The 24,028-nt window shown below is 38.4% G+C and overlaps 1 protein-coding gene across 1 annotated transcript in view; it reads left to right on the forward strand.

The window, feature by feature from the left end:
• The window catches only part of LOC106788691 (homeobox protein homothorax), a 326,486-nt gene extending 307,318 nt beyond the window's left edge, over positions 1–19,168 (forward strand). The window contains exons 10-12 of the mRNA XM_014752177.1: positions 4,181–4,239; positions 17,470–17,638; positions 18,139–19,168. Of these exons, the coding sequence (XP_014607663.1) occupies positions 4,181–4,239; positions 17,470–17,636 (226 nt within the window). The 3' untranslated portion in view covers positions 17,637–17,638; positions 18,139–19,168. The remainder of the gene's footprint in view (positions 1–4,180; positions 4,240–17,469; positions 17,639–18,138) is intronic.
• Positions 19,169–24,028: the final 4,860 nt, after the last annotated feature.

Here is a 24,028-nt window from a genome sequence, read left to right on the forward strand (position 1 = left end):
GTTCTACAATGCTCATTGAATTTGTCCAATGGAAATTATGAATATATGTCGCGTGGTCTTCCTTCCTTCCTTGCTTCCTTACTTGCACGAGCTTAGGATTCGAGCACGAGGGGAGTCTAAAGATTCTCGTACGATCGTTTGGAATACATTACAATAAAATCGTGATCGTGCGGTTCGATCGAAAAAGAAGAAGAAGAAGAAGAAAAAGAATGGAGGAAGAAAAAGAATGGAGGAAGAAAAGAAATCGGCAGGAACGGTTGCGTGAATCGGTTGGCGCATTATGCGCGGATAAAATGATTTTATCGATCGTAAATGCAACGCTGGGCAATACCCGATTATGAGTATCTGGATTTATAACACGGGAGAGCCCGGGGCCGTCGCTTTTACACCTGGATAGGACGATAACCTTTTATCGACGTCGCCTAACCCTCCCTCTCTCCTACCCTCTTTCTCTTTTTCTCTTTACTTGCGTCTCCTTCTTTTCAATATATATATATATATTTAAAAAGAGCTAGCCGCGATTTGAATCGAACGAGGTGTCAATTACTTCTATTACCTAATAAAAACTCAATTTATTTTTACGAATCTTACCGAGAGATCCATATATATATAAACGCGATATTATTTAATTCGATTGAAAAGTCATTTTTAAATTATTGTTTAATATTCTATTCACACATTTTCAAAGTCTAAAACAGTAGGATCTTCATTACCCCGTCATCCTAGAATAATATATGATTAACGTTGTATGATTTAAATTTACCATAAAGAATATATTTTGAATAGAATTAAATAGAATATAAAAAAAATTGTCATCGCGAACTTACATGACCGATCCTCGATACATTTTCTAATGGGCAATGATTATGGAACGGCCTCTTTGCTTTTCCCTAATGCGGTGTGAACGTCGAAGCTCCGCATTAGCGTGCCTCTCTCGATGCTAGCTTGCTATAGGAGCAAAATTGATTACCAATAGTACTGGGAACACACCCCCTTTCCCCTTTCTATCTTTCTCTCCCTTTCTCTCTCTCTCTCTCTCTTGTGTCCGGACTGTAATGATGTTTTGATGCGAGGACCCTGGTGCGCCGTGTATCGACTGCAGTTAACTAATGGAAGCTCTCCGATAATTGCGAATGCCGACGAAGAGTAAATGTTGCTAGCACGACAGTAATCATCGTTATCGAGTTCGCATACCGTCGAAACGACGAATCTTGACGAACCTATATACACACTTTCACAATTTCCGTCTTTTATTATTATCAAATGTTACTGATTAAAAGTGTCTACAGATTAAAAACGAAAATTTAAAAACGAAATATATATTGTGTATTTTGTTTCTTTAAAAGTGTTTCCAAAATAAAATAAAGAAAGGGTTTGTCGATAATTTTCGTATCGAGGGGATAAGCAAATTCAAACATTATTCATGCATGCGTTCAAAGCGCAGTAAATTTAGTCATGGTACGTGGAAGGTCATGCGGGAGACACCAACCCTGCGTTTTATGCGATTTTTCTCCAACGGCGACACGTCCTATGTTATTTTTTCTATTTTTTTACCTTTTTTCTATTCTTCCTTCGTTCCTTCCTTCCACCCTCTCTCTCTCTCTCTTTCTTTTCTCTTTTGTTTTCTTAAAACTTAGAATATATTTCGATGTGTTAAGGGATAATCTCCGTTAGAATTGGAATAATTTAAGGGAGAATTTAATTTACTCGTATCGTTTTCACACTCTCTTTCTCTTTTCATAATCATGTCTAGAACAGGAGCGTGTATCTCCTTTCATGAAAAATTCAAATTCCACTCCCCGATGACAAAGCAAAGAGAGCTGGGACGTTCCTTCAACCCTCGGCAACATTAAAAACACGTACGATCGTTCGAAATGGGAGGTCTGTTTCGTGCCATGCCAGGAGATAGAAACTACCCCTCACTGACACCAGCCCACCCAGAGACTCTCATAATCAAAACTGCATTAAAATCGTGAAAGCACGGGGAGGAGCGCGAATGAAAAGTGTTTTGTCATCTAGGGTGCCGCCGGGAACCGCCTCGATAACAATATGCTCACCTCGTACGGATATTCCTCGTTACCATGAAAAACATTAATCTATATATTCGATCGTTTTACATACTTTGTAAATAATAATAATAATAATTAATAAATTATATTTCTTTAAACGCGAGATATAAAAAAGATATAAAATTCATTCCAATTCATTTATTCTATTAATATATTTCAATATACTTATAAAGTATATATTGTCCTCAGTGCAAATTCACAGAAGTTTTCCAGGCTACCTGAATGGCCAACGCGATGATTGCATCAAAAGTTCCTGAAGATTTTTCTAAAAATATCTTCACAAATTCTTCCCAAGCAATCTAATAAAAAATACACAATAAATTAATTAACTTATTAAATTATATATATTAAATTAGAGTGAAACGTCAGGAACACAAGTAACCAAGCGCAGGATTTCAAGGGATCTCGAAAACGTAGGGAACTTCAATTTTCCTCCGATGAAGATATTTTTAGTGGTTTTTGCGAGTTTCGTGAAAGGACGTAGAGGTAGTTGAACACGAGAGAGAGAGAGAGAGAGAGAATGAGAGAGTGAGAGAGAGGATGGTACTTGGGCAGAGTTCGGGCAGTCGCCAGTAGTATTTCGTCCCTTTCTCTCTCTCTCTCTCTGGGGTAGCTCACCATTGTTCGAGCGATATTTCAGCCGCGGGGGTGGCAGAACCAAGGGCGGAGAGGAAGGCGGTTGGTAGTCAGCTGTCTGTGACACGCTGCCTACGCCGGCAAAGGGGAAGCAGAGACGCTTAGGAGAACCGGGACTGCTGGAAAGGGGCCCTCGGTTTATGCACGCGAGATACTCTTTCATCCGACGATAGCCCTGACTTTGAAGAGGCCCTCTTTTCCCTTTCCCCCTTCCCCACACCATTTTCCCTCCTTCTACTCGTATACTACTACCCTTCTCAACCTAACTCCGATTCTCTCCTTCCTCTCGATCGCCATTTTTACGGCACGTTCCATCGATAATTTCGTTAACGTATTATCCATAGAATATTCAAGAAAAATATTTCAATATATCATGTATCTATCATATATTTCTAAATAATTATAAACGAATAATTAAATCATAATTTAGATGAATCATAACTGAGTAATATTGTAAATTGTTTAAACCACAATAAACGTCATTGTAGATTTGACTCATTAAATTAAAAAGTTACGTGATTAAAGTATTTAAGCGTATTAATCGATTGGACGTGCATTTTAGGATCATTTATGTCCCCAATCGATTATTTTCTGTACATACTTTCAACGTAAATAGAGCGTGAAAAATCGAGAATAGCGTTATTTTCTTGATGAGACAGGACAAGGGAAGAACACGAAGGGTTTCGTTGGATTGAGTTTGGGTTGCGGGGGTTGGGGATAATACCAAAGTGCGCGTTTAATAATTATTATTCATAAGATTCTGTGTTGTACGCCGAGGAGTTATTCGCTCGTGTAAGATCGAGGAAGAAATAGCGGAAAGGAGAAAGGGGTGAGCGCGCCGTTGTTGTTAGGGGGTTTGCCTGGCTACCTCACACGCGAACGAGAGAAGCTTACAAGAAGCTAGCAAGAAGCTCGCAAGAAGCTCGCTTTTCCATTCGCGTTTGCGGGGGTGTACTTGAGTCAGTCGAGCAGAAACCCAATCACTTCCGGCGTCTGCGCCCATTAGGGAGCCGCGACGCTGACGTCGGCTGACGTACGCTCTTCCCCCCTACCACCCTTCCCCCTTTTCTTCTTACTCCGACACTATTCACATCTACCACCCTCTTCTATCCACTTCTTCTTCTTCTTCTTCTTCTATTTCTTCTTCGTTCCTACACCATACCCACGCACCATCCCCGTTTGGACTTTGACCAACCACGAAACAAACCGCAGATCTATTGTTTGGAAAGCGTTCGTACGGAAACTCCTCCAGCGTAGCTAATGACGTATCGAAAATATTCTTCCATCCATTCTTTTTCTCTTACAACTAAACATTTCCAACCCCTATGAGTTGTAGTCCTTCTTTTATATACTTTTTTGTTTCTTCCTTTTGCTAAACTTTATCCCTTAGCCCCCTTTTTCAACCTTTATTATTAGAAAAAATGATGTCACGTGTTGATTATTAACTTGTTTTTTTCTCTTTTCTCTTATTACAGGTTTATCAACGCGAGGCGTAGAATCGTACAGCCGATGATCGATCAAAGTAATCGAGCCGGTAAGTCGGACCTAGTTTCGGAATTTAATTATTACACACATTTAAATAGATCAAACATTTATCACATGTACAATATGTAATCATTTAATTATTATTAATTTGATCTGTAACTTTTCATTTTTCTATGTTAAAACTTAATCATTTGTTTTAATAAAATCAATTTCTTTTTTTGATTTCAATTTTTTCGGTTTTTACTTACTTACTTACTTACTTAAATATACTTAATAATTTTTATTTAATTTTATTCTTAATATTATTTATCGCGAATCCATTAAACAACTAATATTATTATCGTAAATATTTTTATAAAATAATCTCACTTTATACATCACTCATTTGTGTAACTCATTGTCAGTCAGAAAGTTAGAATGAAGTTAAGTGTCGGAAATAATTTATCCGAGATACTCGTTTAAACCCCCTGTTGAGTTTCGAGTGTCTCAAATGTGATATGAACTCTAAATAAATAAATCGATTCATAGTGAATATACAGGAAAGATTAAACAAAATATTCGAGTATCTCGAAAGGTCAATTATTCTCGTTGGAGATAAAAATAAAGCGAGAGCACGCGTATAAATAGAATCGATAGATAATCGAATAACAGTGAGACAGGGACAGAGAGAGAGAGAAAAAAAAACAGAAAGAAAGAGAGAGTTTAATATAATACAAGATGTCGAGGAAGTATTGGGATCCTTAAAGACGTCACGTTTACGAGGAGGGAATCACTTGGTTTGCACTAAAAGGCGACAACAACAGGGTGTCGGGGTATAAGGTTTGTTTTCCCTCTTTCTCTCTCTCTCTGTCTCTCTGTCTCTCTTGCAAAGCGGTGAGGTTCAAGGGTTCGGTAGTGATTTGGATGATGGTGAGAGGGTTCTTCCATGGAGTACAGGCCAGGCAGAGGTGGATAACGTTCCGGATAACGTTCGGATAACGCTCGGATAACGGCGGGATAATTGGTAGCGGTGATCAGACCGAGTTTTACGATCCGGCAACATGCGGCCATGGAAACACACTCTCTTTCTCTCACGATCCCTCTCTCTTACTGTTTCTATCTCTCTCGTGCTTACTCTCGCTCTCATTCCCTTTCATCCCTACCGTTCGTTTATTCGATCGTTCGATCGTTCGTTCGTTCGTTCTTCCCTTTCTGTTCTATACTTTCCAACTCTAAAAGAGTTGGAAGTCTTTGTTTCGATGAAATGAAGAGAGAAAGAAGATATATATATAGTTATACTTTATACATACATATAAGAGAAAAAGATGGGAAAAGGAAAAGTGGTCTCGAGAAAAAGTTGAACGAAGTAGGAGGGTGGTCCAGCTAAACGGTAGAAACACACCGAGGCCCGGATTCGCCGCGTATTTTTACGACTACTCCTCTCATAAACACTCACTGAGTTACGGCTTGTTTGCTCTGTCCGAAAGTGGGCTTTAGGGGCGCTTTATCCACCATCCACCATCCACGACTCGTTCGTGTAAAACGTCCTGAGATGCTTTTTCTTTTTTCCTTTCTTTCTTTCTTTCTTTCTTTTTTTTAGAAAAACATCTCAAAGATCGTCCACTTTCTTACGTCATATTTTTCTCTCTCTCTCTACGGTTTATATGAATAATATTTATTTAAGATTAATTTTTATTCGCGTATTATAAAAGATCAACGATCTTTAACTATCGATGATAATTTTAAATCCGTTTAGTATCAAAGATACAACGTTTGCTCGTTTCTTCATGAAAGTTAGTCCCACCAAGAGAAAATGAAAGACGAAAAAGAGAGAGAGTAGTCGCTTTACTCGGCTTCGGCTAAAGTGGAAAGTCGTGTACAAGTTAGATTATAATCCTGAGTCAAATCCTGATCACAGCTACGACGTTCCAGCTACGACGATCCTCGACCTTTTCAGCCCTTTCGTTTGATGCGACTACTTTCCTACGTTCCCTTCTTCTTATTCTTTTTATCCCGATAATGCATTTCTTTCTTTCTTATTATTATTATTATTATTTTCTTTTTCTTTTTTAATTCTCTAACGATATAGCGCAATAGGTTCGGGGAATGACGAAAAAAAGAATCCCAGGACGATAGCGAAAATTTTCAGTAATGGGGGTGGTAGTGGTATGAAGAAAACGTTTGCCAAGAATTTTTCCAATACCTTTTCTCTCTCTCTCTTTTTCTCTCGACGATCGGCAGTCCATTAAAGCTTAATAGCCGAGGCATTAGACCCCAGGGCAGATTTTGTTCGAACGGAAACGAGATAAATGTATCTTTCAAATGTTCCTGCTCCCCCGTGGCCGCGTTCAACCGCGTGATCGATTTCTCGTAAAGCTCCATTTTTTCTTTCTTTTTTTTATTCTTTATTTTCTTTTTTGTTCTTTATATCTTTCTTCATCGGACGTGTGCGCATATCGCGACTCTGTTATACGTTTGAAAACACCAATGGCAGTCGTCTCTGATTCAGAGATCCACCAGTCGTCGTCAACGTTAATTCGGAATGCATTTTCAGAATAATCTCTCTCTCTCTCCCTCTCTCTTTCCCTTTCTTGGTCACGACATTACAATGGCAACAACAAGGTTCGACGGGATACTTGGACGACGAGGAGGTTCCTTCGTGTCGAGCTAATGATGCTCGTCGTACAGATCATCAATCATACTTTCATTACGTGGATCGCAGCTGCGATGTGCTCCACATTGACTCCGAGAGAGTGCCGGGAGGCATTGTTATTATTCCGAGTGCCCGAGAGAAATCTGTACCAGCAATGTACCATCTCTCTTTCTCTTTCTTCGTTCTATCTATCTATCTTTTTCTCTTTCTCTCTCTCTCTCTCTGTTATCGGCGATAACGCGTCATGGTAGTATCTCGATCGTTGAGTTTACGAGCTCCTATGTACTGTAACGCTCGTCGATCCTTATCGAGAACTCTTCGTGGAAGAAGCCATCGAGATAACACCTTTTTCTTTCTTCCTCTTACTTTTTGTTTTTTTTTTGTTTCGTTCATTTTAACTTGTTTCCTTGCGTGTAGGCGGCCGGTGCACCGGTTTATACCTCAAATTGGTCGCGGTACCCTTTATCCCCACGATCGAGATGTATCTCGATTGGAATATCTACAACGAACCTCTGTCAAATATCGAGCGAGATTATATTCTCTGTAGATTCCTCTTCAATTTCTTTTTTTACTCTCACGTTTTATGCGCTTGCATTTCCTTCACAGCTGCTGTTGCTGTTGCTGTTGCGTAGGCTCGACTTGATTCGCGGCTTGATTCGTCCCTTGATTTACCACATCCTGTTGGTCAAAATATTCTCTTTCTTTCTTTCTTTCTTTCTATCTCTCAACGATTTTTATTCCGTCATTTAAATCGACTTTGTTACGAGACAAACGTGAACGAACGAAGAGGAGAGAGAGAGAAAGAGGGCAAACATTTGTTTTGCAAATTGCCTTTGTTCTTTTTCTTCTTCTTTAAGATTCGAATGAAAATAGATTTTAGATTGTACGTATTTGTCATTTCTCGATTCGAGAAAAAGACTTTTAAAAGACTCGACAACGACTAGCTAGCTGACTAGGTTCCTTGTACAGTTACTACTATATCGGTAACAGTAGTAGAATTGCTATCCCTTCGTCCGTTCCCAGAACGACGCAGTAAAAACGTAACAGCGTTCCCAAAGTACCGTAAAGCTTGGAACGTACGGTGCATTTCGTAACGATAGCGCGATAAAAGGTGTCAGCTACTACCACCTAAAACCTCCGACACACGACTTACAACTAAATATAGAAGGAGAAATACTGTTAATCCTAACGAAATTCATTATTTAATCTGTAACATGGAACTCATGTTTATTAAAATTCCTTTTTAGAATTCACATCTTATTTTTTCGTATTATTTTTCGACATTATTTTTCATGACTATTGTTTTATTATTAGTTGAAAAAAGAGGATGTTCTATAGATGTTTCACGGTATCGTAGAGATAAAAAGTATCGGCTTAGATCGGGGATGAAAAATGTATTGAAAATTAGGTGAAAGCCATCGAGTGGGCAAAGAAATAAAGTAGGAATGAGAAGAGGGGTTGGGGGTGGGATTGGTGAAAGAAATGCGACGGATCGTTTCCACCTTTTTCCCTGGTGAGTCTGAAGGGTGGACACGGTCCATCCACACCCACACACACACACACACGATTCAAACTCTTATCCGATGTGGCCTAGAAGTTACCGGAGTTCTCGTGGAAAGCTTTTTTTTCCAGGGAATACACTTACGGGGGTGGTATATTTGAGTTCGGTGGCGTAGAATAGGAGCAGGATCAGAAGCTGGGTAGCAGCAGTTACGTCGACCCTTCCTTCCTTTACGAATCTAGTCGCGGACCATTCGTCACGCACTCGCTGAGAGGCCTCGCTCTCCGATAAGCGAGCAACCGATCCCTTTGCCCTTCTCCCTTCTTTCTGGGTATAACCCACGCGGCTTTGCTATCTGCAGGTCCCTCGTAGTCCGAACTCTCACTTACACGCATCTATATATGTATATATGTATGTACATAGGTATATAGCTATACACTTTAAGTCCCTGTACCGTCGTCCCTTCCGCGAGGACCATCAATCAAGCTTGTCAATTTGTAATGGCGATTCTCTGTGTCCATCTCGGCTGGGTCCAGACGTCTCACCCCACGCCTTCACCCTAACCCATCTTCCTTCTCCCTCTCTCTCTCGGTTTTCGTCTCATTCTCATCCTACCGTACCAAAGAGGAGCAAGAAAGACGAAGATCTTTGGTCAGCAGTAGAGCCACGCTTCAGCCTCTGGCTCCAGTGGGACGAACATGAAAAGAAAGAAAGAAAGAAAGAAAGAGAGAAAGAGATCTGTACCAAGTTCACCTTCCCCACCTACCAAACCATCTTCTCCGATCCGCTAAATAAAATGAATGCCCTGGGATCGGAAATACTCTGGATATTGCGTTGAGAATAGCCGAGAGCTGTTAGTTACTTTTATTTTCATCTAAAGTGCTTCGTAAGTGTAATGGTCACTTTTTTAAAATAAAAACATCGTGAAAGATTAACTAATACCGACTACTTGCCGCAGGACGATTAAACGATAATGACGATACCGAATGAATTATCATTGATGATTGAGTGTCCGAATATAAAGTGGACTCATGGAGGACAAAAGAGGATAGAGTTTGATGATGCGAAAAAAGACTGAAGATGTTCTTAGAAAATACTCTCCTCCCCCTTCTTCTTTTACTTCTTCTTCCTTTTTCCATCCTATGAGGAGACCTTTTTTCTACGTTTCGCGTCACGTAGACGTGATATAGAGTTACTTAGAGAGCCGATCCCCCGCGCATTATGACCCGGACCCGTTTGAAACGTGCTGTTACGGCTCCTTATACGACATAGATCATGCGTTAATTGAAATGGGGTGCATGCGAGCCCGTCCTCGAATACAAACGACCGACTTATAGAAATGTTATTATTTGCTGAAAGAGAGGAATCAAAATTAGGGTTGATACAGGGTCTGAAATTGACGAAATTAGACGTAGGAAATTACCATCCGACGTATTAACGTTTCGATTGAACCAATCATTAACACGAATAATCTAAATAATGTACACTTTGACGATACATTTTAATCATTTATACAAAAAGAAAGACCAAAAAATGGACAATTTGATCGTAATATTTTAGTAAAAATCATGCATTTCCTATTTCTTCTTAGCAGTTCGTCGCTTCTAATCAAAGTTCCTGTTAACGTTCAATCTTCCAGTAGGTGAAACCGATCGTTTTCCTGTCGCGAAGGATACACCACCCGTTGGTATGCATAGATCGGCTCGACAGGGGTGGCTTGGCCAACGGAAATGAAGTCTTGGACGGTCACGAGCGGTATGAAAAGATAAGGTCCGTGTTGTGTAGGGTGCTCCGTGGATTCTTCGTGTTCCCCCCTTTCTTTCCCTCTTCTCTCTCTCTTTCTCTCTCTCTCTCTCTTTCACACGCTAGACTAGGCTTCTCGCTAGCTACCAACTAGATTTTTCATGTCGTAGATCGCGTCCGGTGTATCAGAACGTTCGTGTACGCTGAGAAAGCTTCGTAGCTTCCACTTGGAGACTACCCATCGAGGGTGGACCTATCTTATCGGTACGGGCATAATGGCCTGTTCTATCTCATCTCCAGTCTCGTTGACCATTTGCCCCTAGACTACTTTCGCCATCAAGGCTGTTACGCGGTAATGGTAACCAGGAAGAAGACTACACGTAGAACAGAGAGAGAGAGAGAGAGAATGATAGAAAGCGAGAGATGAAAGATCGTTATCGCGAAGACGCATCGACCAAGTTCACCGTTACGTCCTTTCCATCGGTTATTAGATTCGAGATTCTCAATCGTCTTCTTCCAACTTAAATTACTATTCCATCTTTGAATACATTTATATAAACTTGTCTCGATGGGTTTATCCATTGGGGTTTGGTCGAATAAATCGGGAATTATTTTTCAAACGCATAATTAAAAATAATAAATGCACTTTGTGAAAGACGATTATATATTGCGAAACTCTCGGATGCATCGAAACCGAGCTGAGTTTCTTAGCGACGTTTAAACGTGCAAGGGCCCAATGCTAGGGAGCTTATTTATGTCAGTCATAAGGAAAGACACTTCCGACGTTTGTGGCTCTCATAACCTCCGTTTATTGACACTGTTAAGAATGGTTTCTATAATCCGCGGATCGTTTTCTCTCTTTTTCTCACACACCTAGGAACGAGTAAGAAAGAGGAGTAGCAAAAAGGGCACGTAAGTGTGTAACCTGCGGTCTACTGCGTCGTTAAATCTCCTACGAAATGGGAATAAAAGAGAGAAAGAGAGAGAGAGAGAAGTTTTACAGTTTTATATTAAAATTTAAGAACCGTGTTACGTATCGACTAGTACCCTGAGACACCAAGATTATCGATATTTCTTAAATCTCCAACGAAAAAGTAACAAACATACACGTTACTGTAAATGATCTTAAGAAATATAGTCCAATAAAAAGAACAGAAAATAAAAATACCACGAATTATTGGAAATAAAGCTTAAACGCGAAGGAGAGTGACTGGACGCATAAGACATATTCTACCTCTTTATATTTGGACTTTTAATTTGGCAATAAGTCCGGCACATCTAGCACATGTCTCCAAAGTAAAAGTTCATGACGTGTATTTTATACATGGTATTAACGGAGGCTTCTTAATTATCATAATTTATGGCCCGTCGGTTAATTAAAATATCTAAATACCGTATAGCTCTCTCTCTCTCTCTCTTTCACTAGGAGAAGATCAAGGAATATATATCTCGCAGACGTGGTTTCTCATCCGCGTGCTTGGTACCTTATAAATATTGAGATCTTTTATGGACTATCTGTTCACTGTTCTTTTCTATCTCCTTCTTTCTCCCACCATTTGCCCGTCTCCATCATTAATTATGGATCGCATCGAGTATAGGAACCAGTCGGTCCGCGAGGTAGTCATCGAGTTTTAGCGAATCTCTGATCCGGAACCTTCCGTCCCATTCCGTCCGTCTGTCCTCTCCGATAAAATTTATGTCTGCTCGTTGTTCGCTCGGCGTAGGGTCGAAAGAGAGAGAGAGAGAGAAAGAGAGAAAAAAAAAAGAAAAAAGAAAGAGGGAAGGCTGAAGAAGTGGGTTAAAATATGCCAACGCCAAAGTCCTTCCAAAAGAATTCGGGAGGGGGTGGATCAAATTAATTTCGACTTGTCACGCAGACGACATCCATAAATGTAGTAGCTTCTTTGATCATTTTCTTACGTATCTCATTCTCTCTCTCTCTATCTTTTTATTTTTCTTTCTATCTATCTATCTCTTTCGTACGGTTTGATGTTTAGGTCCAATGAACCTGTCGTCTCGCATAACAAAATATTTAAATCGATTGACGAATCAAACGCTCCTGGAATATGGATTTATTTTTCGACGTAAAACAAGTACGCGATTCACTTTGTGTTTTATTAAATTAGATATAAAATATTATTGGATACTTATTGAGAAAAAGAAATGTTCCTTTTTACCGAAATATTCTTGCTTGGTAGCCGGTGTTAGTTCAGGATCGATTCGTCCATTCACGATTCTTGGATACCCGTGGAAACGTTAAAAAAGAATCGAAAGCAGCCGGGGGTTTAGTGTAGAAGCAGAAAACTTGGGTCTGGATCGCTACTACTGGCTGCTGCTATGTGCCTGTGCTTGTGGATGTTAGGAAGGGAAGTTGCTTGCTGGAGACAGCGGAAGAAAAATAGCGGAAGTCATCGACCTCCGAGGGGCTATATATCAGAGGGTCGCTCGGAGGACGGGAAAGAGAAGAAAGAGGAGAAAGAGGAGGAGGAGGAGAAGGAGGAGGAGGTGAAGGTGGAGAAAAAGAAGGAGGAGGAGGTGACCACCATACTAGCTTTGTGTGGGTACACCCTTTTGTGTATGCCCCGTGTATGTGATAAGATGAAAGAGTAAAAAGAAACGAACTTTTCTAAGCGAGTTCGAAAAATAAAAGAAAAAGAAAAAGAAAAGGAAGAAAGAAAGAAAGAAAGAAAGAAAGAGACGTTGAACAATATGGTAAGAATACCGGTTCCAAATCTAGGATAGTAGTTCGACCGTTCCATCATTCGCAGAGAACATTCAATGAGAATCGTAGAAAAATGTGCTCGTTTAGAAGAGAGAGAGAGAGAGAGAAACAGATAGATAGATAGATAGATGAATAGATAGATAGAGACAGAAGAGGAGAGACTAGGCAGCAGGCGGGCGAATGAGTTATTAGATCCGGCGTATCCGGTATTGCGTCGCGGATGACCAATAGTTTCATCGAGGGATTGTTGAAGGTTCCGGAGCACATTTCCGGTTTCCGTTCGACGAATCGTCCTTTCCCCTCTTCTTCTTCTCGCTCCTTCCTTCCTCGACGAAACAGAGTTAACACTCGAGTGAGAGAGGAAGAGAGAGAAAGTTATCTCTTGTTTCTCTCTGTTTCCAAATCTACCAACGAAAGGGAAACACGAACGAGAAAGAGAATCTCGAGAAGATGCTGAAGAGTTTGAAAAAAAAAAATTTAAAACCTCCCCGAAAAAAAGGGAAAGAAAAGAAAAAAAGCATCTTTATTATTTTTTTGTTTGTTAGTAAAGTAGCATAAAGCAAGGCACTTAATTAAGTCGACAATTCTGGGCAAGCCGAGGAAGTCGACACTCGGTACTTCCTTTAAATCTTGCCAGAAGTTCGTTAGAGGTGCTCTCGGTTGGCACGGTGAACTCTTGAAACTGATGGTTGTTACTTAGACTGCTCATATCTATCACGCTTCTCTTCTCTCTCTCTCTCTTACGCATATACGCACACATACTATCCTGAAGTCTCCTTCGTAGTACGGTTCTCCGTCGTCGCGGTTTTAGCACCGTTCCCCCGTGAAAGCCTGGAAACTCCTGTAACGTTTAAGTAGTAGTAGGTAGGTAGGTGTACCTCCAACCGGCAAGGAGGAACTCCGTCCGAGCGAACTATCGTTGAAACTCTCATACCTCGGAAACTCCCCTACGAACACACTCGGCTCTGTCGCCGGCAACTAACTTTCCGAGAGAGTAGGATGTCTCTCTCTCTCTCTCTCTCTTGGTTTTTGTTTGTCTGTCTCGGTTACTCTTAGAAGGAATCCTAGGTCGTCTAGAATCCGGTAGCACAGGCAGAAACACCGACTCCTCTCCGTCGCGTTACCTTCGAGTACTGAAGGCAGCTATCTCCTTAAACACAGCCAACAGGCACCTACGGACACATCCAGTCTGGCCACAAGCGTAACTTACTACTAATGCCATTCTCGTGTTCTTCCTGACGCACCCTACGTGTATTCCAAATTTCTCACGTCCTCTATGATTTTCAAGGCTCGTTTCTAACTTATCTTCCAACCCCGTGGTTAGAATTCAACGAGAGATTCTCGTTACGATAGTGTTACCTCGTTGAAATTTTCGAAGAGGAATTAATCAAACGTGCATTACCGATTATGATCTTACGGAAATCTTTACTTTGCTTAGTTTTCAAAGTAACGAGGAAATATTTTCGAGTAGCTTAGTGTACTCCGACAATTAACGACTCGCTCGTTTACCACCATCACTGGTTTGTTCAGGGAACTCCTAAATAAATTACCGAACGCGTAAACGCGTCCCACGTAGGGTATAAGGGGTAAAACGAACTTACACGTTCAAGGAATTTTCTGACCGAGTAGAAATGGGGGAATGCGGATAAGCTTTTGTAGATTTACGTGGTGTCGAAATAGCAACCAATACCAAAGACCTTTTCTCGGTCAGGGACCTTTATTGCATTACACAACCTGTAGTGTTTTTCCTATCTCCTCGTGGTCTCGTTATACCAGGATTTAACCTCATCGAATTGACCCCACTTTGGCTTAACTTTTCCTGCTAGGATATCATCTAAACTAATTCCCCGAATGACTCTGAGGAGAGACCCCCCGTCGATCTTAACGATTGTCGTTATGATGCAAACTAAAGAAAAAATCGAAGAAATTGCATGTTCCACGAACGTGTCAAACGTCAAGTTGTAATAACACAGGTAAAGGGATAAATAATTAAAAGCTGAATTTAATCATGCAAGACGGATAGCCACGCATAAAAGTTATACGGTTTACGTATTTACAGTCGTTTTATTTCCTTAATTCGACTCGTGTAAATCAAGTCCAACTGGGTGATCAAAGAAATCACGGTTAAGCAAAATATCAGCCAGCAATAAGATTGACATATTTATAATACATCGTCTCTTATAGGAATACGCTTTTAATGTAACCAAGTAACCATACAACCAATCTCACGGACGTATCTTCTAGTCTCGATCTTCGATCACTCGTTTATTTCATTAAATTTCTTTTACCGAGATCTTGCCAGTCGGTGAAGGAAATTTTCGTAATTACTGTCTGACTCACGATAATCTTCGTCGTTTAGCCTGAACGATATCAAAGAAATCAAAGCGATCGATCGTTATTCCTCGAAGGCTGTAAGTCGAAAGATAATCTCCTTTTCTCTTTCCCATACTCGACTAACAAATAAACAAGGAAAAAAAAAACATAAAAATACTTATGAGAGTCTAGTAAAGAATTCTCGGTATAATATGCAGAAAATAATCATCCCGATCCAATCAAAGATAAACGTGCCGGTTCGGAAAGAAAGAAATATAAAAAAAAAAAGAGAGAGAGAGGATACCCTAACGATGCGATTTACACGTTGAGAAAGAGACGAGTTCGCGCGAGTCGTTTTGGTTCACTGCGAGGAATCTACTGCTGCAGATTTACCCTTCTCTTTCTCTTCCAACTTAAAAGAGAGAGAGAGAGAGAGAAGAGAGTAAGCAAGAGCTATTCCTTAATTTCCCATATTGTGGTCCGTTCGAGCTATCCGTAGGCACCCCGCTGTGTTATAGCGCGGTTTAATCACACTACAAGCGCGCATCCCTCGTTAGTGGAATATCCGTAGCCATGGTGGCTATAATATGAGACTACATTCCTGGGCCTGAGACCCAGCCACCGCGAAAGAGAAAAGAGAGGGAAAGGGCTGGCGAATACACGTCGTCGACGACAACGACGACGAGGATGAGAAGGATGCCATGAAAGATTCTCTCGAGCCACTTTAAACCTTTGCCAATGCATTTGGTACCTTTTCATGGAATGTTCATCTTCAATGTTAGAATCATGTTCTGCAATATGTGCATTTTCCGGTTACATAAAGCAAGACTATTATCTCGTAATATTACTTGCGTTTTATAATCTATGCTTGTGTTTGGTTATGATCTTTTTTTTTTTTTTTCTATTGCAATCGAAGTTTCAGATGATAGAATGTTTGATGTGTGAGATTGTATTATAAACGATAAAGAAATCTATGGAAAAAGGAAGAATCGGAAAGAGCTGGGTGCCTCGTGGATTGCATTTGATAAACGTTCTTGAAATAAGAATAAAATAAGAAGTAGAGAAGGAAGAGAAGAAATAGATAGAAGAAGGTGGTCCATAGAAAGGGAACGGTGGGAGGTAGGAAAACGAGCGCTCGCAATAATTGTGATTTACGGCTAGGTCTTGGGTAAAGTAAAACGCCGCTGCGAGTTTAGTTTGAAACGGTGCACGGGTACTCTCTTTTTCCTTCTTTCTTTACGTGTAGAAAAAAGTCCGTCGCAAAGAGGAGAAAAGAAAAAGATAAAAAGATCGTTGCTAGGGTTGGAGTTAGAGGAACATTGGTAGGACGGTTGAAATTGTTGCGAGGGACGAACATGGAATGGGTAAAATCGTGGATTTCCTGGCTTTTGACAAATTGCTGATGGAAAGTTCAGCGAGCCGTGGGAAACTGCGGAATCAGCTATATCAACCTATGCGAGTAGTTAGATACTTGCTGGGACATGTTGTCTAGTTTTACCTTTAACTATGGCAACTTCCATTTTCGAAGATCTTTCTTTCTTTCTTTTCTTTTTTTTTTTGTTCTTTCACTATCGTCCGTCTTCATACTCTCCTCTCAGCAAGTCCCGTTCGTATTGGTACGAAGGGTGGTAGGACGCAATCAGTGTCCTTGATTTATCGTGGCAATATATATTAAGATACCGACATTAAAACTAGGGGAGTCTCCCGTGGATTCCCGTCTCTCCATTACAGCTTAGAAAAGAGATAGACAGAGAAAGGAAGAAGGAAAGAGAGAGTGCGAAGAATTGTCGTCACTTTGAGCTAAACCGTTTCGATGCAGAGAGGAAGATTGAAATTCTCGACCTGGCATAGATCCATTCTGCATTCCACGAACGTAAATCTTCTTATTTTCATTACTCCTCGTGGCCATGAATATAAACAAAATTATTCTTCATTTTTTTACGAGTATCTCGGTAACCATGCAGTTAATGAGCAACTATTTATTGGAAATAGTAAATGTTGAAATATATTCTTTTTTTCTTCAATGCATATTGTACATAACCCATTCATACTCTTGGACACACACACACACACACACACACACGAATATCCATACAAACATTGAGAGGAAGTTGAACGATGTCGCAATTCATTTCAATTTGACATATTAATTTAACATTTAATAGGAATAAGGCGACATCGTTGAACGAGGACACAGCTCGGTGATTCCTCGGCGTCCACTGTTCTCATATAAAAAGAAAAAAAGGTGAAAAAAATAAGATAAAAAAAGAAGAGAATAGTGGTTAGACCGATTGAAGAGGAGTTTCCGAGCTTGTCCAGTAGCAGCCTGCCAATTACGGAACAGAGATCTAACCATAGTAACGTGTAGTGTTTCCACCATTGTCCGCAGGTCCTAGCGGGGCGTATAGTCCGGACGCGACGATGGGTTATATGATGGACGGACAGGCGGCGAGCATGATGCACCGGCCGCCGGGTGATCCCGCCTTCCACAACCAGTACCATTACCCGCCCGAGTACTATGGACATCACTTATAAAGGTACGTCATTCGAGAACTTCGATCGGACTTTACTTCTAATGGCTTCCCTTTCTCTAAGTGAGATCAATGTCGTTTGTTCTTTCTTCTCTATCATGGCTTTACTCATCCTGAAAGACATTGACGTTGAAAATTATCCGACCTTTCGGATCTACTTCTTTCTTTCTGTTTTTTTTTTTTGTTTCTTTTTAAATCTATTTACAAAAAGAGAACATCACGAAATATCACAGATAGACTTCAACGCCGATATATTTTATCGGGTGATTTTTCGGAAAAGTTTGTGCAAGAAATTATATTATGTAAGAAATCTCAAATATTTTTCTTAATACGTTTTCATAGAAATCAAATGTAATTCAATATGTGTCACTTATAATTTTTATTATATTTACAATTAATTTGTATCCATCCTATCAAAAATTTCAATATTTAATATTATCATCTTATTATTCGAAAAAGAGGAAACATATTTATCAATTATGTTTTTTTTTTCATTTTTCTTTCAGTAGCAGTAACGTATCCAGATAAAAACAATGGAATGACGGTTCTTGCGGATTGGAAAACGTAAAATTGCGTTGAGACCACCGTGCTCCAGCCGGCGAAACCCCGAGAGTTACGGAAGGACGAACGCGAAAGATTAAAGAAAGAAAGAAAGGATAATCTACCGAAAGGGATATATCGATGATCCCTTAAAAAAAGGTAGAAGGTGTAACTCGGATAATCGAGGCTGATAAAAGTAAGAGGAAGGAATCGAGTGGAACTGAGAAGGTCTACGTGTACGCAGATGGGGATGCAAAAGACGGAAAGAAGAAGGAAGATAGAAACCGTCTTGAGTTGGTGTAAGATGAACGATTCGATCGAAGAATGATGCACCAGAAAAATGTGCTACGAAACGAAGAAACGAAGGACGGAACGCGGTCAACGCCTGGCGGGGAGGAGAAAAAGAAGAAGAAACAGAAATTAAGAAAGAAAAAGAATAATAAGAAGAAAATGACCGCGAGGGAATTCATGTGATTGTTCTTTGTACAAATGTCGCGGTGTATTATTGTAGTGAATGAAGAATTTAAATGTTAAATTTTAATACCGATCGCAATCGAGATATAATTAAATATGAGAACGAGTTAACGCGGTGATATATAGGCAATTTAGCGGACATGTACATTAAACTAGGGGGAGGAAATAAAAAAGAAAAAGATAATAAGCAGCTAAACGAGAGAAATAAGGATAGATAAAAATAAGGGAAATGAAAAGGAAAGGCAAAGAGAAAGATAGGAGATTATTAAGATGAACCAAGAAGGAAGAACTCTCTCGGTACAGCTCGCTTAGGAAAAAGAACGAAAAAAGGATAGGGTGATAAAGAAGAAGAAGAAGAAAAAGAAAAAGAAGCTAGGAAAATACGAGTGCGTCCGTGTATGTATACATGAACGAGAGTGAGATATGTCCCGAGAACATAAGTTTCGAGTATATATGTATACTTATATAGATAAGTATGTACATATATATATATGTATCTGACCAGATATATATATATATATTTATATATATATATATAATGAATATAAAAATGAAAAAAAATGGAATTTTAGAAGAAAAGAAAGAAAAAAAACGCGGTGCGCTGTGTTTATGATATAAACTATATTATGAGATAAGAAATGAAAAAAAAAAAGAAAATAAAACCGAGATAGAAAGGAAACACACATAGACAGAATGATCGAAACGCGTGTGCCGGACTCGAGGCGTCGATCGTTTATTTGCATATATATATAGGAGACATTTAAATTTGTACAGTTATTAATTATAAATGAATTTACTGATTAAAGGAAGAATTATGTATGTGTATATATAATTCTTATATATATATATATATATATATATATAACTAAGAAAAAGAATAAATATATATATATATATATATGAAAACATATATATGTATATATATATTTACATGAACAGGAGGGTGATTACGCGACCCACGGTTGTAATATACTGTAAGCGAGCGTCGCGATCAAGACTTGGACGATGATCGTGTTTGCCGGTGCGCGTATCGTAGGGGTAAAAAAAAAAAATGAAAAAGAAAAAACAAGCAAGAAAATGTGAGTGAGAGATAGAAAGAGAGAGAGAGGAAGAGTGAGAGAGAAAAAGAGGGAAGGAGAGATGCACGAGGGATGATAGTAATAACGAAAGTTTAAGGGTATGAAAAAAGACCCTTTTCCTCTCCTCTCCTCTCCTCTCCTCTCCTCTCCTCTTCTTCTTCTTTTCCCTCGTTCTCTCTCTCTCTCTCTCTCCTACTTTTTCACCTCCTCTTTTCACAGACGCGTACCTGCGCTCGTACGCGCGCGTAACCACACACACAAATACAAACACATACAGAGAAATACACACAGATACACTCTTATACACCTGTCCTCGTTCTAAGGATTATTAACGACAAAGGTACACGATTACAGTTTATTATAATATATTGTGTATAAATAGTTAATTGAAATTGCGAATCGAAATGAGTTTGTAGAAGGAAACAAAAAGAATAAAAATCTGTCGGGTATAATAATAATAATTAATAATAATATTAATTAATAATAATAATTCATTCGATTGGGGCTAGCCGTCCGAAGGACAGACGGAAAATGTGAACGAGCTTACGAGAGAAATAGAGAGAAAGAAAGAGAGAGAGAGAGAGAAAAAGAAAGAATAAATGAATGGAAAGAAATAAAAGATAGTAAGAAAGTAATGTACACGAAAATGATGTAGAATATATCCTTTTTACGCGTGTGTTAATACCGTCTCGAATATTTCATCAACAAAATCTAACGCGCGTTTTCTTTGCGATGAATTTTTCCATGCGATCTCTCTCGAGTGTTTCAAATAAACGAAATCGATATAGCTGGTTTAATAGAAAAGTTTCGTTAAATTACGCGAATACTTGCGAATTTAATGAACGAGAGAAGGAAGAAAATAATATAACGGAGAAAAATATAATACAAAGAAAGAAACAAAGAAAAGATCTTATAAGAGAACACAGAAGCGAAGAAGAATCAATTTTCACGCTTGGCAAAAATACACCACCCCCTAGAGCCCTTTCTACCCCTTTCCTTCTCCTTATCATTTTATTCCTTCTGCTTATAAAGAATAACACGCTACACTGATATTCCTGACGTTTCAACCCCTTCTTTTCTCTCCTTCCTCCCTCCCTATTTCATTCTTTCTTTTTCGTTCATTTCGTTCGAAGAAAATAAAAGCAAAATAAAGGACGAGAAAAAGTCTCGCTAAGATCGAATCCCTTGGCACCGCGAGAAGTCCACCCCCTTGACCACCCCTTTCTTATTCTTCTTATTCTTCTTCTTCTTCTTTTTTCCATCGTCATCCCTCCTCATCCAATCGTCGTCGAATTGATTTGATTTGATTTGCATGAAATAATATGACTCACCGTTTACTTTGCGCGGTTTGGAAAATTATTAAATAAAAGTAGCGAAATGGATACAGGAATTAATACGAAAGAGTATACGTTTGTTAAATTAAAATATGAAAAATAGTAGAAATAAATTGAAACAGAGAAAATAAAACAAAAACAAAAGAAAAGCCCGAAAAAAAAGAAAAAAGAATCGAGAGAGAGAGAGAGAGAGAGAGAACGCATCGTACAATCACACGCATAATACACGCACTCACAAACATACCTAAACAGGACAAACACTTTCCTAGAATGCCTGTATTTATCTCTTCCAATCGCTTAGTCTCTTGATAACGACGATCGGAGATCTCTATATTTATGTACGAATCTTATTCGCGCGCGCGCGCATCCTTGATATACGTAACGAAAAAAAAAAAGAAAGAAAGAAAAACAAAAAAAAAATTAAATAAAATGAAAATAGGAAAGAAAGAAAAAGCATAGGAACGCGGAAAGAAAAAGATGATCATAGAAAGAAATAAGAGTAAAAATTAATGAGGGTTGGGTGGGCTGGGGTGTCCAGAAATAATTTAACGAGGAAGTAGAACAACACAATCGTTCAAAATAAAAAAAAAAAAAACAGACATTTCTCTAATTATCATCGGAACAAAAAGAAGAAGAAGAAGAAAAAAGAAATTTTATTAATAATAAAAACCTTTTGTGAAAAATAAAAGAAATTTTGTTCGAGGAATAATCTTTAATCGACGATACGTTTATTGTCATGTATACGAAGACCTATAGATAATGAAAACTGAATGAAATAAAAATAAAAATAAAAGAGATAGATAGATAGATAGATAGATAGTTATGAAAAGTGGGAAAAGAGAAAGAAAAAAAGGACTGAGGGAGAGGGAAGACATATATAGAAAGAAGAGAAAAGAAATTTTTAATTAAATCTACCGTTGTGTGTGAGATCATCATGCGAAATAAATATCGTAGCGACACGGGCTGAAGGGATGCTTTTTTTTTTTTTTTCTCCAATCTCTTTTCTTCTTTCTCTGTCTTCCTCTATTCCATACTTTTTCTGTCACTATTTCTCTCTCTCTCTCTCTTTCTATCTAACGCGAATTTTCACTTCGACGATCGAACGATGCAATGTTCTATGCAACTCGTACCGAATCGTCCGAAGTTATCGATCGCGTTCATTCGAATCGAGAGAGGGAAAGGGAGAGGAAGAGAGAGAGAGAGTGTGAGGAGAGGATCAGGAGGTGGGAAAAACGAAGAGACGGAAAATGTTCGAGAAAGAAAGAAACAAAATGAAAATGTATAACAAAACTAAAGTTTACCGATATTTTCAATACGCTAACTTATACATACACGTATACCAATATGCAAACACACACGTTCACGTATGAATAAAAAAAAAGAAAAAAACGAGAGAGAGAGGGAGAATAGTAAATAATTTCTTTCTCTCTCACCCCCCTCGCTCTCTCAGATCACTTTCTTTTCTCTTTCTCTTTTTTCTCTTTTTGAAAAGCTTCTTCTTTTTCTTTCTGCCTGTCCGTCTGTCTGTCTCTAAAATGAAAGATAAGAAAGAATTAATTATGGTCCTTTTCTCGCTTAACTTCTTCGTAATGTCTCTCGCGAGATACGTGCCGACGATCTCGCGTGAGTTTCGAGTACACGTCGGCGTTCTAGTATACTAAACAAAAAAAAGGAAAAAAAAATAAAAATTAATCATTTTAAGTAATAATAATTATATTTAAAAAAAAAAAGAAGGTAACGATTAAATGATGATTAATAAAAGTAATTGCAACAAGAAAAAATTAACGATGAAACCGATGTATACCGAAAGACTCAGGTTCGAGAATTAAATGAAACGCAGCAAAAGGGAAGAAAAGTAATCCTAAAAAAAAAAATACAAAAAAAAAAAGAAAATAAAAAGAAAAATAATAAATTGAGATTGAAAGGAAGATGAAATTAATATGAAGTCATTTAAATAGGATATATATTACATTTTACGGTTCTGATTGTAATAATTGGAGTTATTCCTCGAATCTGTTTGAAATCACGTTAACGCGTGCGCGTGCGATTGTGCACCTGTCTGCTGCCGTGGCTCCTCTTCGTCTTATTCGAATTACACTGAAAAACACTTATAAACATAGGACTCATACAATAAGTACATTCATAGATACACTCATATGCATATAAACATATACAAAGCACTCACATGTACAATTACATCCATAACAAATATAACAAGAACAACACCGTACGGAGGATCGATCGTACGATTTTTTATCGAACAGGTAACGAAACGAAGAAGATAGCCCAATCAACATGTTGCTTTTCATCGTTTCGTATTTAAAAAAAAAAAAAAAAAAAGAAACAAAAAGAAAAAATCCAAAACTAATTCGAAACTTCATGCGGAGGAAGTTTCAGGCAAAAGATAAAAGTTGGAGACGTTGTTTAACCGAATGAAAATGGGAGAAAATAATAGTAATATTATTAATAATAATAATAATAATAATAATAATAATAATAATAATAATAATAATAATGATAATGGATAAAACACAAAAAATGGTATACGAGTTTAAATAAAACAGGAAATAATAAATAAATGAAACGAGAGAAAAAAAAAAAAAAGAATAAAAAAAGTGAGAGAAAAAAAGTAACAAATAGAATATATTCGAAGTTAGGCGCTTGTGAAATGATGCGACGACCGGTCGGCCCACTTTTTTAAACATAACGAAACGAAAAACAAAATATGAAAAAATATAAAAGAGTGTAACAAAGTTTTAATTATAAATGATTACAAATTAGAGATACACGTGTCTTTTTAATACGAGGACCAAGATTTTTATTAGTCTCGATTGGATCCAACAACGTTGTTCCTTTTACATGAAAAATGAGACGATGAGAGAGAAAGAGAGATAGAGAAAGATGGAGAAATATATTATATATATATATACAGAGAAAAAGAAAATGAAAGAGACAGATAGAAAGAGAGA

Source organism: Polistes canadensis, unplaced genomic scaffold, assembly GCF_001313835.1.
Source record: "Polistes canadensis isolate GaletaPanama2010 unplaced genomic scaffold, ASM131383v1 scaffold_149, whole genome shotgun sequence".
Taxonomy (NCBI): Eukaryota; Metazoa; Arthropoda; class Insecta; order Hymenoptera; family Vespidae; genus Polistes; species Polistes canadensis.